General features: G+C 62.4%; 1 protein-coding gene across 4 annotated transcripts; it reads right to left on the bottom strand.

Annotated features, from left to right (window-relative positions):
- Window positions 1–4,216: 4,216 nt before the first annotated feature.
- CYTH2 (cytohesin 2) lies at window positions 4,217–11,880 on the bottom strand. Of its 4 annotated transcripts, none has more exons than XM_047835608.1 (13): window positions 11,659–11,880; window positions 10,706–10,853; window positions 10,550–10,616; window positions 9,985–10,103; window positions 8,913–8,993; window positions 8,336–8,448; window positions 8,090–8,238; window positions 7,496–7,607; window positions 6,832–6,834; window positions 5,230–5,306; window positions 4,847–4,918; window positions 4,586–4,740; window positions 4,217–4,492 (listed from the first exon to the last, which is right to left on the bottom strand). In XM_047835608.1, exons 1-13 carry the CDS (start codon window positions 11,675–11,677, stop codon window positions 4,405–4,407), a joined length of 1,203 nt encoding a protein of 400 aa, XP_047691564.1. In that variant the 5' UTR covers window positions 11,678–11,880; the 3' UTR covers window positions 4,217–4,404. The 4 variants fall into 4 exon arrangements, with proteins under 4 accessions (XP_047691564.1, XP_047691567.1, XP_047691565.1 ...); XM_047835611.1 differs by lacking the exon at window positions 11,659–11,880 and adding an exon at window positions 11,121–11,291; XM_047835609.1 differs by lacking the exon at window positions 6,832–6,834 and having other exon boundaries at window positions 11,659–11,879.
- Between the last annotated feature and the right edge of the window lie 1,205 nt (window positions 11,881–13,085).

Genomic DNA, 13,085 nt, shown 5'->3' with positions numbered 1-13,085 from the left:
TCACATTATTTAAAAAAGACAAAAACAACTTTTTTGGAGGAACGGCGGGCCTGTGTGTCTTTCGGGGCAGGGCGCGCGGGGGAGGGCCCGGGAGAAGGCGCCTTCCGCCCGCCCCCTTCACAGACGGGAATGTCGAGGCCCAGGAAGGCGGAAGCGCCCTGCGGTGGTGAGGCTGCGGCTTTGCTTCTCTGGCCCCCGGCTCTGCCTGGTGCTGGCCGCACTGACCTGGGCGGCAGCCTCCGCGTGACACAAGAGCCGCGTTGACACAAGGTGGCTGGGGTGGTGCTGGGGAGGGGGTGCTCGGGAACGACCTGCCGGCACCCACACGGCCCCTGGTCGCACATCTCAGAAGCCTCCGAGGCCAGGCACTACCTCCCTGCCCACCGTGGCCTTGCCTCAGTTTACCTGTGTCTCCGTGTGGCCGCCCACCTCCCCTGAGACGTTCCCATCTCTCCACCTGGGCCCCTCTTCCTAATTCTGTTTGTTGGAGTTTCTCCGGCTGTACTGTTTTCTCCTCCTCTGTGCCTCCCCGTCGCCTGCCTGTCTCTATTATGTCTTTCTCTGCCTTTGTGTTTACCCCGATTCCTTTTCCTCCGTTTCTCCTGGGCTCTTGGACTGATTCTGCCTCCCCCCCCCCCCGCCCCCCCCCCCCCCGGGGTCTGCCTTTGCGTCTCTAATCTCCTGGCTTCAACCTGTCCCCTGTCGCCTCCCTACTGCAGCCATTGGCATATTTGAGGGACTCACTTGAGACCCGAGGGAAGGGCCCAGGGGTGGGGGTCCAGCTGGGAGGCTGTGGGCTCCTGGCTTAGGGGTTAAGGTGATGAAGGCGTTAGGGTCACTTGTAAGTCTGGGGGATGGAGAAAGGGAGGGGGGAGGGGGCTGGGTTCCAACCTCTTCCCAGGGGCTCTGCGGGTTGACGCGTTGATGCTCAAACTGATCTTAGGACACATCTGCCCAGGGCGAGGGCTGATGGCACCAAGATTGACAGGGTCGTGGGGGCAGGACTCCAGGATCTGAGGGAGGAGGGGCTGGGGGGTGAGGACTCCTGGGTCTGAGGGAGGAGGGGCTGGGGGCCTGATTCCTGGGTCTGAAGGAGGAGGGGCTGGGGGCAGGACTCCTGGGTCTGAGGGAGGAGGGGCTGGGGGCCTGATTCCTGGGTCTGAAGGAGGAGGGGCTGGGGGTCTGGATTCCTGGGTCTGAGGGAGGAGGGGCTGGGGGCAGGACTCCTGGGTCTGAGGGAGGAGGGGCTGGGGGCAGGACTCCTGGGTCTGAGGGAGGAGGGGCTGGGGGCCCGGACTCCCGGGTCTGAGGGAGGAGGGCCGTATTAGCTCACTAGGGCTGCTGTAGCCAAGTGCCACAAATCGGGTGGCTGAAACCACAGACACTCTCTCAGTTCTGGAGGCTAGAATCCAAGATTAAGGGCTCCGCGGGGGTCCTCAGGATCAGTTCCTTCTGAGGCTGTGAGGGACAATCCGTTCATGACTCCCCTAGCTTCCGGTGCTCTCCTGGCAATCTCTGGTGCTCCCCAGTGTGTAGGAGCCTCACCCGAATCTCTGCCTTCACCTTCATGTGCGTTCTCCCCGTGTGTGTAGTTCCAAAATTTCTCTTTGCGTAAGGACACTCGTCATACTGGATTCGTGCCCGCGTTGATGACCTAATCTTAACCGATTGCATCTACAATGACCCCATGTTCAAGTAAGACCACATTCTGCGTTACTGCGGGGTTAGGACTTCAACATCCTGATTCCAAGGGGGATAGAATTCAACCTGTAACGAGAGGGTTGGGAACTTGGGGTCTGGGGAGAGGTGGGAGCCGGAAACCAGCATTCTGTCTTTGGGGAGGAGATGGCCTTGGGGCAAAAGCGGACGATTTTGAGCTGATGGGTCTGGTTTGGATGGTCCACGGGTGATTCCAGCTTAAGTTGGCCAAACCAGAACCGCGGATCCCCACCCCCAACCCCCAAACTCCCTCTCCGACCATCTCAGGAAACGGCATTGGGGTTCGCCAGTGGCTCAACCCAGAATCCCTCAGTAAATCCTGCGGGCTCCTGTTCCCAACTCTCCGCCTCCGCGGCCACACCCCCTTGCCCCAGGGGAACCGCACAGCTTCCTAACTTACCTCCCCACCGCTGCCCCTACTTATCTCCAAATTATTCTCTAGCAGCAGCCAGCCTCAAGCCAAACACGCTTGCCTGCTTCATACCCTCGAGGGGCTTCCATTAGCTAAAAATACACCCAGAGTCCCTACCGTGGCTGACTGGGCACCAAATGATCAAGCCTGGGTCCCCTCTGAATGCGTCTCTTATTCACTACCCCCCCCCCCCCCCAGTCACGTCATACAGGGACACCTGCTGTCGGTGACTCCCAACACACCTTGCCTTTTCCTGCTCCTGCTCCTGCTGTTCCCTCTGCCTGTAATGCCCTTTCAGGGCCTCTCCGCCGAGCCAACTACTTTCCCGACTAGTAGACAGTACCCATGGGTTCATTGCCTGGAGGAGGTCGTGGTGGCACCCTCCATTCACCCCAAGACCTCATTTCTCTTCTCCTTGGGCTGCTGACTCCCATTTCCCTGGAGCCTTCGGGAGGAATTGGGAATCCCGTTTCCTCACCTGGGAACCCCATTTCCCATCAGTTCCTGGGGGCTGAAGCGGCCGGGACCTCTTTACCCAACTTGCACAAGGGTAGCGACGAGGCTAAAGTAAACCCCACATTGGAGCCTTGGGAAACTACAACTCCCAGGAGACCTCGAGACTGGCTCTCCCGCTGGGGGGCGGCCGCGCCGCACAGCTTGCTGGGAATTGTAGTCCGAGGGTCTCGCAGGAAGGAAAGAAGTCCCATCCTGGGGGGGGGGGGGGGGGGCCGAGCGGTTATACTGCTATGGGGGTGGGGCTCCGAGCAGGTGAATGCCTGTGGCCAAGGGCAGAGCCAGGCCCAAGTCCTAAGACTCGGGGCGCTTCCCATGTCACCCGGAGCGCTGCTAGGGGTTTGACGCTTCAAGGACACAGCATACCAGAGGGAGGAACTGCAACTTGGACACCCCTGGGGGCCAGACTTCCCTCACCCCACCTGGTCATGGGGCCTGCCCCAAGTTGTAGTTTCTGGCTCATCAGTCTCAACTGCACGTCTGGGCGTAGGAGAGTGTCCCAACCTGCCAACTCACCCCCTCCCCCACTCGGGATCTATATGCCTTTGTTCTTTGGGGACACCCCACCCCTCAAGGCGGACAGACCTTGCACTTGAGGGGCTGTTGGGAGTCCCAGGGAAGGAGATAAAATGCAGATTCCCTGCACTATCCTGGGTTGGTGCAAAATGTCCTCCAGCAGGTGCTTCTCCAGTGGCTGAGAACCTGGCTCAGTGGGGCCACAGTCTTGCCCTCTTGGTCCCAGGGTCCCCCAGCCCAACCGCCACTCTCACCCAGGCCTCTTGCTGAGCCCCAGGGACAGCCCATCAGCAAGGTCTTCCTCCTTCTCTTTTCTGGATTCATCCGTCCCACGTGCTCCCGGTGTAGGTGGGCCCCATAAATCGGTCAGGTCTCTAGGGTTCCTTCTGGAAGCACTGGCCCAGCTCCGGGCCCCAGCAGATACTATACGCCGCCCTTCCAGGACCACAAGCCTGGCGACAGCAAAGGTAAGGACCAGCACCTGCCTGGCTCCCGGTTGTCCAGTAATGTCCAGAATGAATGAACGCCAGGCCTTGCCCCCCCCCCCCCCCCCCCCTCCTCCAGAGCCTCTACTGGCCCGCGTGCCAAACGCAGTACAGTTCTGGGGCGCCCGGATGGCCCGGTCAGCTGAGCTTCCGGCTTCACCTCAGGTCACGATCTCCTGGTTCATGAGTTCGACTCCCACATCGGGCTCTCTGCTATCCGTGCAGAGCCCGCTTCACGGATCCTCCGTCCCCCTCTCTCTGCCCCTCCCCGGCTTGCGTGCGCTCTCTTGGAAAAAATAAATAAAACGTTAAAAAAATTACAAATGCCACGCAATCCTAACTCAGCACTAACTGCCACCAGTTAAACTTCTGCCTTACTCCAGCCCCACAGGCTTGGAGTGAAACCGGAAGGGACGGATGGAGCCTCCCACCCTCCGTTAGTATCCCCGCCTCACTCACGCGGGGGGGTGGGGTGGGGGGGGATAGGGCTCCTGGCCCCGGTCACCCGTGGGCGACCCCCAGCACCCCGGCTGTTAACCCCTCCGAGAAATGAGGGGTCCGAGGCCGCGAGTGGTTAAATAATTAATAAGATTACCAACAGTGTGTTAATTACAAAGAACGAGAGTGGAGCCACAGGTGGTGCATTTTCCAAACGGAGAACCAGGATCGGAGAACCAGGATCCGCGGCCCCGGGGCCCAGGGGTCCGGCCACCCGGGCGGGGGCAGCTCCGTAATAAATAGTGGGGGAGGGGGCGGGGGTCAGGGCTGCTCTGGCTTCTTCTTGACAGAAATCCGCTTCTTCCTCGCCGCCAGCATCTCGTAGAAGGGGTCCACGCTCACGGCGGCCCTGCGGACGGCGTGGGGGGAGGGGGTCCCGGGTGAGGGCCGAGGGGTCCCGGCCCGGCCCTCCCTGCCCGGGGACCCCGGAGCCCGGACTCACTGGATGGACTTGATCCACTCCTCCTTCTCCTCCTGCGTCGGGGCCGAGATCCGGTACACCACGTGGTTGCCCTCCACCACTCGGCCGTCGGCCTCCGTTTTGCAGGCTTTGATGAGCTGCCCCTTGTTGTTGGGGATGTAGAGCTCGAAGCAGTTCTGCGGGGACCGGAGAGCGGACGAAGGGCGGGTAGGAGCCGGCCCCAGGCCCAGAGGAGCCCCCTCCCCGCCCCCCCGGAAGGGGTGCAGGGCCGATCGACCTTACCGGTTTCCGGGGGTCATCCACTTCGCGGATGCTCAGATTCTCCAGGGGGATGATACCTCGGGGTTCCTTGTCCTGAAGGCACAGGTCGGGGGGGACTCACACCCCCAATCCTCGCCCCAGCCCCTCCTCCAGAACCGTGTTTCATTAGGGGCACTTTGTTACGGCGGCCCTAGGGCGCTGATAGAGCCCCTCCCCCCTCAGACCGGGAGTCCCGCCCCCAGCCCCCTCCTCCCTCAGACCCAAGAGCCCGGGCCCCCAGCCCCACCCCGCACCCAGACTCAGGAGATCAGACCCCCACCCCTTCCTCCCTCAGCCCCGTGAGTCCAGACCCCCCCCAGCCCCTCCTCCTAGGACCCCGGAGCGGAGCCCGGCTCTGTCCTCACCGTAGTGTACTCAAAATAGTAGAGGCAGTTGTCTGTGAGGATAAACCAGCGCCGCTTCCACGTCTTCACCCGGCCCCCTGAAAGGGAAGGGGTGGGAGGGGGCCTGGGCTCAGCGGGGGGCGGGGCCTCTGGGAGGGCAGGGCGGGGACTGAGGCGGAGCGAGCGCAGGGAAGGCGGGGCCTGGCGCAAAGCGTTGCGTGGGAAGAGAGGCGAGCAGGGACGGGCGGTTAGGGCCCCCAGGACCCCCGCCCGCCCCCGGCGCGGGGCGCCACACTTTCTAAGCCTGTCTGTCGGCCCAGGGCCCAGGAATCCAAGTCCCCAGCCCCCTGCTTCGGGGACCCGAGGCCGGGGCGGCCCCCTCCCCGATGTCATGTCTGTGGGGAGCAAGGACGGGCTGCGTACCTACCTCCTGGGGCAGACAGCGAGAAAGCAGGCAGGACCAGGCGAAGAGGAGGGAAGGCAGAAGAATGGGGTGCCCCCAAAAGCCGCAGGCGACAGAAATGGGGGGAGCGAGGGAAGGAGAGCATGGGGAGTAGGAGACAGGAACAGCAGAGAGAAACACGCAGAGATGGAGGGAGGGAGGGAGGAAGGGGGAAAAGAGAGGGAAGAAAACCAGTTACATCGACATGACCCGCTCCCTCCCAGGGGGGCCAAAGATCCTGAGCCCCACCGTGAGCGAGCACCTCCTGGCATCGGGCCTGGCTCCAGCTCACCCCTCCCCCCCGGACAGGTCCCGGGCCAGGAGGGCCCTCCCCGAGGAGGTCATCCCCCCCCCCCCCCCCGAAAGGGAGAAGACAAAACCCCCAGTCCTTGGCCTGAGGCGGGTGGGGGCGCTCAGGTGAGCTGTAGGACCAACTGGCTGTGTGACCTTAGGACAACCTCCTGCCCTCTCTGGACTGCAGTCCGCAGACCCACTTGGGCCCACACCTTCCGGCTTCACGGAGACCTGTCTCCGGGTGCCTTGTCGTCCCCAAAGGATTAGGAACAGCAGTAATGGCTCTCATCGGGGATCTTGGTGAACACAACTACCACAGGCCCCCTTTGCTGCACAAGCTTTAGCTTCTGAGGGAAGAGAGGCCTCTCTCTAACTGCCACAAAGGGAGAAAGTGCACTCGGGTAGGAGATCTGGGGCCAAGGCCACTCCTGCCCTGTGGCTGTCCGAAGGATGGCAGCTGAGCCTCAGTGTCCTCATCCGGGAAACGGGAAGCTTCCCCGCTGCCGGGGTGGGGCTGGAGGGGGGCTAGTCGCTGGGGAAACTCCGGCTTGCCTCTCTCCTGGCCTCTCAAGGCCAGGGGCACCAGGTGGCCTCTGAGGAGTCTAACCTCCCCCGCACCCCATCGGCCTCCCCTGGAGCTGACTCCGGAATCCATCTACCCACTGGTGGCGGGAGAGACTGGTCTGCCCTTTTTATGTGGACCAGGACACCTGGGCACCCAGTCAGGGACCTGCTTGCTGTTGGAGAAGCGAGGTCTTGGCTTAGGAGCACAATTCCACGGTTGGGGGAGCGGGAGGAAAGCCCTGCTGTGCCCCCCACCCCCACCCTATGCTGGGCCCTCCCGAGGCCCCAGCTTCTCCACTATCCCTGCTGGAGCGGCCATTCACCGCCTCTCCACTAAAAAGCCACAGCTAGCGCTCCCGCGGCGCCCATCATTACCAGCAGGGGCTCCCAGCCAGCCAGCGGCTCGCAACCTTGACTCTGCACTGACAGCGCCCGGGGGAGCTTTTAACGTGACTGACAGCCCATCCTGCCCCGGAAATCCTGGCTTCATGAGGCTGTGGCTTGGCTGGCGGGGTTTTAAAAGCCCCCAGGGGAAGCTCCCGTGAAGCCATGGCGGAGAAACCACTCCAATCCTCAGATAACCCGACGCGAGGGGCACCCGGCTGACCCCTAACTTACCCTGACTCTGCTGGCGCTGTGTGTGTTTCCAGGTGGACTGGCCCCACCCCGCCCGTTCCGTCCCAGCCGGGGACTCTTTCGTTCATGAGACCAGAGCCCGGCATTTTATTCGGTGCTCCCTAACCCCTACCCTACCTCCCTAAGTATTTCTGGGCCCCCTCCTCTCTGCCGGTCCCTGTGCTTGGGCCCAGCACACAGGCCTGATCTCATTTTCAGCCCCATTTTTCAGATGTGGAAACTGAGGCTCAGAGAGGTCAAATCGTTTGCCTAAGATCACACAGCAGGTCCACAGGGAGGTCAAGTCCAGAGCCAGGGGCCCCCTAACTTCTCCCTGCAGAGACGGCCAAGCGGGGTCAGTAGGGGACGTACCCAGCTTAAGGAGCCAGCCCTCCCGATCCGGGTTGAAGAAGGTGTGGGTCAGGTCATTCCCATCATCCTCAGGAATCTTGAAGGGCTCGTTTCGGATGCTGTCGTAGAGGTTCTGAGGGGCGAACGGGGGCAGTCGGCAACTCCAGGCCCCGGGGCCCCTCCCGGGGCTGCCTGGCCATGGGGGGGGGGGGGGCTCCGACAGCCAGGGAGGAAACGGGGACCACAGGCGGAACGGCTCAGGGAAGAAGGAACGGGGGGGGGGGGGGTCAGATGGGTGGAGGGGGTCCCGGAGCAAAGGAAGTTGGAGAGGGAGGAAAGACGCTGAGCTGCTGCAAAGGCCCGCAAAGTTCTCGAGAGACACAGAGACCCCGAATGAGCCGGAGGGCCAGAGAGAGACAGCAGAGAGAACCGGAGAGACAAAGACCGAGGGAGCCAGGGAGAGACGAAGAGAAAGGAAATGGACAGGTTGACGTGATCCCGCTGGACGGCTCAGGCACCAGGGGACCCGTGGGGGCGAGGGGGGAGGGGGGGCCAGTGGTGGGGAAAGGGACAGCAAAGAGGGGCTGCAGGGAGGGGGGGTAGAGGGGGCCTGACCCTGAGCAGCTCCTCAGGCAGGTCCCCACCCTCGTTGATGCCCCGGTTCATGGCCACAAAGCGCTCCAGGCCTGGCTTGTCCCGAACGTTGGGGTTGTGGAGGCTGGTGTTCAGCATGATCACGGCGAAGGACAGCACGTAGCACGTGTCTGCACCACAGACAGTCAGGTGGTGACGACACGGGTAGGTGCCCCCACCCTCCCTGCCGGCCCCTCCTTCCCAGGCCCCAGGAGCCTGGGCCCCAACCTGTGGACTGGAAGACCCCAGGGTTGCACAGGCAGTATCGCTGGGCAAACGCTTCCATCATCCGGTCAATCTTCTGGGCCTCCCCGGGGAGGCGAAAGCTCCAGAGAAACTGCCTGGGTTGGAGAGGAGCCGGGTGTGGATGCCGGGAACTGGCAGAACCCCCCCGCCCTGCTCTCAGTCCCTGTGTTAGGAACCAGCCAAAAACAGCCCTGCGGCCTCAGCTGGCCCATGAGCATTGATTGGCCTGGGGCTTCTGGGGGATTCACATGGAAGAAACCCTTCCTTTCCGCAAAGCTTGCGGTCACCAGAGGCTTCTGCTGCCCTGTGAGAGGAGGGCCTACAGACAGCAATGCCAACACAGGGGAAGCACAACCAAAAGACAGAGAAGGTTGGCCTTCTGGCAGCATAGGAGTCCCTGGATACAGCTATGCCTGAAGGAGGCCCTACTGTGGACTTCGGTGTTACGGGAGACCATCGCTTCAATTTTTGTTTCTGCCTTCGTTTTGAGCAGGGCTCGTCGTGTGTAAAGAAAGCCCTGACAGGTACGCTCCTGCCCTTCCGACCCCATCCCTCTCACCTGAGGGCCTGCACCAGGTTGAGGTCAGTAAACTCGTGCAGATCCACGAAGGCATGGAGCACTGCCAGGTTCAGCTCTTCCCTGGGAGGACAGGGACGGAGTCACGCACAGGAAGGGGACTGGGGAGTCTGAGCCACCTCGTCTGCGCCGTGGCTGCCTCTGGAGCGGGTGACAGTTTTAGCCTGGCCCCATCACAGGCCTGACACCAGGGCAGGAATACTCAGAACATGCCCTTGGGAGGACCATCTGTTGCGAGATCATCCCTGGATTAGCCGAACCTTTGCACAGTTAAGAGAGACACGGCAAAAGTGTGCTCCACCTAGGTGATCCCCCAGCTTCTGGAGACGTCCAGAAATGGTCCCTACAATCTCCCAGGCGTCCACAGATGGTCTCCATGCACCCCAGACGTCCACACAACAATCCCACAACACCAGCTGTCCACAGAGGGTCCCTAGACATCCCCAGAGGGCTACCACGTCCCCCAGATGTCCGGATGGTCCCCACACCCCCCAGATGTCCGTGAAACAATCTCCATGCACCCCAGATGCCCACAGACGGTCCCCAGACACCTCCAGATGGCCCCACACCCCCCCCAGGTGTCCACACAATCCTCAGACAACCAGACACGCAGATGGCCCTGTGCACCTCAGACGTTCAGGTGGTCTCCACGTGCCCCAGGTGTCCACAAATCCCTAGGTACCCCAAACATCGCAGATGATCCTCACGCCCCAGATGCCCAGGGGTCCCTGTGCTCCCTAGATATTCACAGATGACCCCAATGCCCCCTGGCTGTCCCTGTAGGGTCCCACACAAGCCAGCTGTCTACACGTGCGCACGATACCCACAGATGTTTTTCACGGTCCCCAACATTCCAGACATTCAGAAGATTCCCACGCCCCTCCCCAGGTTCCCCCAGGTGGTCCCCAGGCTCCCACAGACCCCTGTGTCAGTCCGTTCTGTCCCGGCGCGGGGAGAAGGCTGGTCTATCAGGGCCCTTCCTTGGGAGAGGAAGTGGGCAGTGAAAGGGCAGGAGCTGGGCGCGGGGGACCATGGGAGCCCGGCGGGGTCTCACCTCTCCCCCAGGTAGTCCCCGATGGCTGTCTTGTTCAGGCCCTCGCCCTTGTACAGGAAGCGGGCGATCTCCTCGGGTGTATTCTGCAGAAGTTCGTTCTCCACCAAAAACTGGATCCCCTGGTGGGTGGGGGCGGGTGGTCTCAGCACAGGGGGCCGGTGGAGAGCCACTCCCCACCCCCTCCCCCAGCCTCTGCCCTCCACAGAACGGGGCCAGCTTTCGTTTTCAGGCTTCGCGCAGGTCCTCAAATACCCCCGCCTCAGCCGAGCCTCTGCGCCTACTGTTCCCTCCGCCTTTGCCTGGTGAATCAAGCACCAAGAGCAGGGTCTGCTCCCCCTTGAGCCTCCCAGGCGGAGGGCACAGCACGCGCGAAGGTCAGGAGGCGGCAAACGCCTGGTTAGTGTTCGGAGAACAAACGGACGGCCCAGATCTGAATTCCGGGGATCAGGACCACGTCTGTCCGCCTCAGGCAGACCTTTAACTATGGCACTTCTGGAACCTGAAGGTGCCAGAACCCTCGGCCCGGGTGTCTGCCTGGCTGATCCCAGCCCTGTGGCCCAAGCACCTTCTTGGGATCCATGTTGAACTTCTTCCTGCCCATTGCCATCTTCCGGTTCCGTTGCAAAGTCTTACTGCAGAAGAGAGCAGGGGATGGAAGGTCAAAGCCTGGGCATCCCTGGCCGGGCCTCGTGACCCCCAAGTTCCCCACCCCAGCCCTCACCTGCCCTCATTGGCCTCCAGACCCTCCACCTCGCTCATGGCTTCACTGAGCTCCTCCCGAAGGCGCTGGATCTCCACCAGCAGCTCCTGCTTCCGCCGCCGGATGTTCTCCAGCTCCATCCGCTCCTCCGGAGTCAGGTCTGGGGGCTCTACGGGTCAGAGTCAGGGACTGGCGGTCAGTTCTGGGACTGGGAGCCTGGGTTCCTACAATCTGGGGGAGGACAGGGCTGGGGCCGGCAGGATTCCCAGGTTGGAGAGGATGAGGGTAGGGCCTCCTCTGCTGGAAGAAGGGGCTGGAGGTCTAGACAGGGGGATCTAGACTTTCAAGTCCTCGGGAGGAGGAGGCTAGGTAGGGGTCAGCACTCCTGAGTCTGAGGGAGAAGGGGGCTGGGAGCCCGAACTGCTGGGCCCATTACTTGGAAGGGGGGCGAGGCCTTGGTTTTCTGCCTCCATTCTTGGCGAGGTAACTGGGAGCTTGGGTGTCCGGACTCCTGGGTCCATGAAAAGTAACTATGGCAGGGAGAGCTGTTGACAGCTTGTAAGAGTTGCGGCAGGGGGGCGGGGCATCGAAGGCTCCCGCCCCCGCCTTAGCGGGATCTCTGCAGCCCCCAAGATTTCTCCCCACCCAACCGCCCCAGAAGCCCCCCTCCCGGCTCCCAGCAGGCACTGGGCTCGCCCGGCCCTTCCAGCAGGAATGGTTCCACCCCGGCCTCGCCTCCGCCGCTCCATCCCGCCCCCTCCCGCCGCCACCGGAAACAGGCTCGGCCCAAACAATGGCCTGGAACGCCCTGCTCTCGGGGCCCGCCGGAAGCCCGTCCCGCGCCCCGCAAGAACGAGGCGACGACGGGGCCGAACGGCTCCGCGCAGCGCGCGCCGGGAGGGATTTTCGCTGCGGAACGTTCGGGTCGAAAGGCTCCATCGGCTCCCGGCCGGCCCCGCCCCTCCCCGACCTACCATAGACACCGTCCTCCATGGCGGCTAGGAAGGCCCGCGGGGAGTCCGGGGCGGTCCCGCCGGTCGGGCCTGGATCCGCGTTGGCCCGCGGGCTCGGGTGAGCCCGCTCAAACGCCCCGGGAGCCACCGCCGCCTCCTCAGCGCCAGTCCTCAGCGCTGAAAAGACTCTCCCTTCGCCTCCCAACCGCCCCGCCAATAGAGACCGCCCCTCGTTTTGACACCGCCCAATCCACGGCGGGCCCTCTCGTCTGCCCCGCCCCCGACCCCGAAGGACCGTCCTCCAGGGCCAATAGGCACAAAAGGAGACGACGTAGCACGGTCCGGCCGGAGGTAGACGGTCTGTGGGACCAATCGGAGTGCGGGCAGGGAGCCGGGTGCCGCCTCCGAAACAAAAGAAGGCACTTGGCTGGTTTGCCCGCCAATGAGAAGGCTCGGAAAGGAGTTGCATGGAGGTGGGACTATGGGCCAGCACAGAGAACTGCGCCTGCGCCAGGGCTCTAGGATGCTAGTCCAACGGAGGCCGGCCTCTAGTAATAGGTTGCTGGGGAGCGGCACTTTGTTAGTCTCGTTGCTAGGGGGCGGGGCCACAACTGTCGGCTGTTCCCGTGAGCCACACCTCCTTGGCTGGCTTAGCAGGTTTTTGACCGCAGCGGTTGCCAGGCAACTGGGAGCAGCTTGGGCCCATCTTTTGGCCTCCGGTCTCCTGGTACTGGCCGCTCCGATCTCCAGATCGGACACCCTTCACCCTTCTCAGGTCCTTCTCAGGACCTTCCCGTCCATTTAAGTCTCTTGAGAGTCCCGGAGTGCTGAAACAAAAGACTTATTCTTTCTTCCAAACGAAAACGCTATCGGGTATCTGTCACAGAGAATGGGACAACAGGGGAAGGCCAAGTATAGTGAAGGCTCCGCCTTCCTGGCGCCTTCTGCCTCTCGGGCTCCTCCCTCTCGCCCTCAAACTCCTCCCCTTATTTTAGCGTCCTCTCCCCCCCCCCCCCAAACAACCCCTTTTCCTCAACATCCTCCCATTTCTCTGGTTCCTTCCCCGCTCTGACTCCCCTCACTTCAGGCCCCACCTCTTCTTAAACTCCTCCCTCCTCTCGGAGCGTCCCCCCCCCTACACACACACACACACACACACACACACACACACACACACACACACGATGCCCTCCCCCCGCCCCCTCCAGCCTCTCATTTCCATTCCTTGTAGAAAACGCAAGGGCAGGCAGCTGGCCGGGATGGAATAGTCTGGGCATCCCTGTCATGGGCGGATCCCTAACTGCGTCTGAGGTGGTGTCTGGGCCTTGTCCTCATTCGCCGTCCCTGGGCTAGGCAGGTGGGGACAGATTCAGGGCCAGGACCTGGTTAAGCTGACAGATTAGACACGGAGCCTCTTAATCCCCTCACTGACCTTTATGAGCGGCCCA

The sequence above is a fragment of the Prionailurus viverrinus genome, chromosome E2, assembly GCF_022837055.1.
Source record: "Prionailurus viverrinus isolate Anna chromosome E2, UM_Priviv_1.0, whole genome shotgun sequence".
Classification (NCBI taxonomy): domain Eukaryota; kingdom Metazoa; phylum Chordata; class Mammalia; order Carnivora; family Felidae; genus Prionailurus; species Prionailurus viverrinus.
Note: the sequence above shows the minus strand (reverse complement) of the source record. Positions and strands in the feature narration are given on the sequence as shown.

Bases quoted from the DNA above. Each gene is read 5' to 3' on its own strand.
- CYTH2 (XM_047835611.1), bottom strand. From the start codon at position 11,205: ATGGACCCAGGAGTCCGGACACCCAAGCTCCCAGTTACCTCGCCAAGA. The intron at 4,919-5,229 runs GTGAGGACAGAG...CTGTGCCTTCAG, and splicing joins ACTATTTTGAGTACACTACG to GACAAGGAACCCCGAGGTAT. The intron at 4,493-4,585 runs GTGAGTCCGGGC...CGCCGTCCGCAG, and splicing joins GAGTGGATCAAGTCCATCCA to GGCCGCCGTGAGCGTGGACC.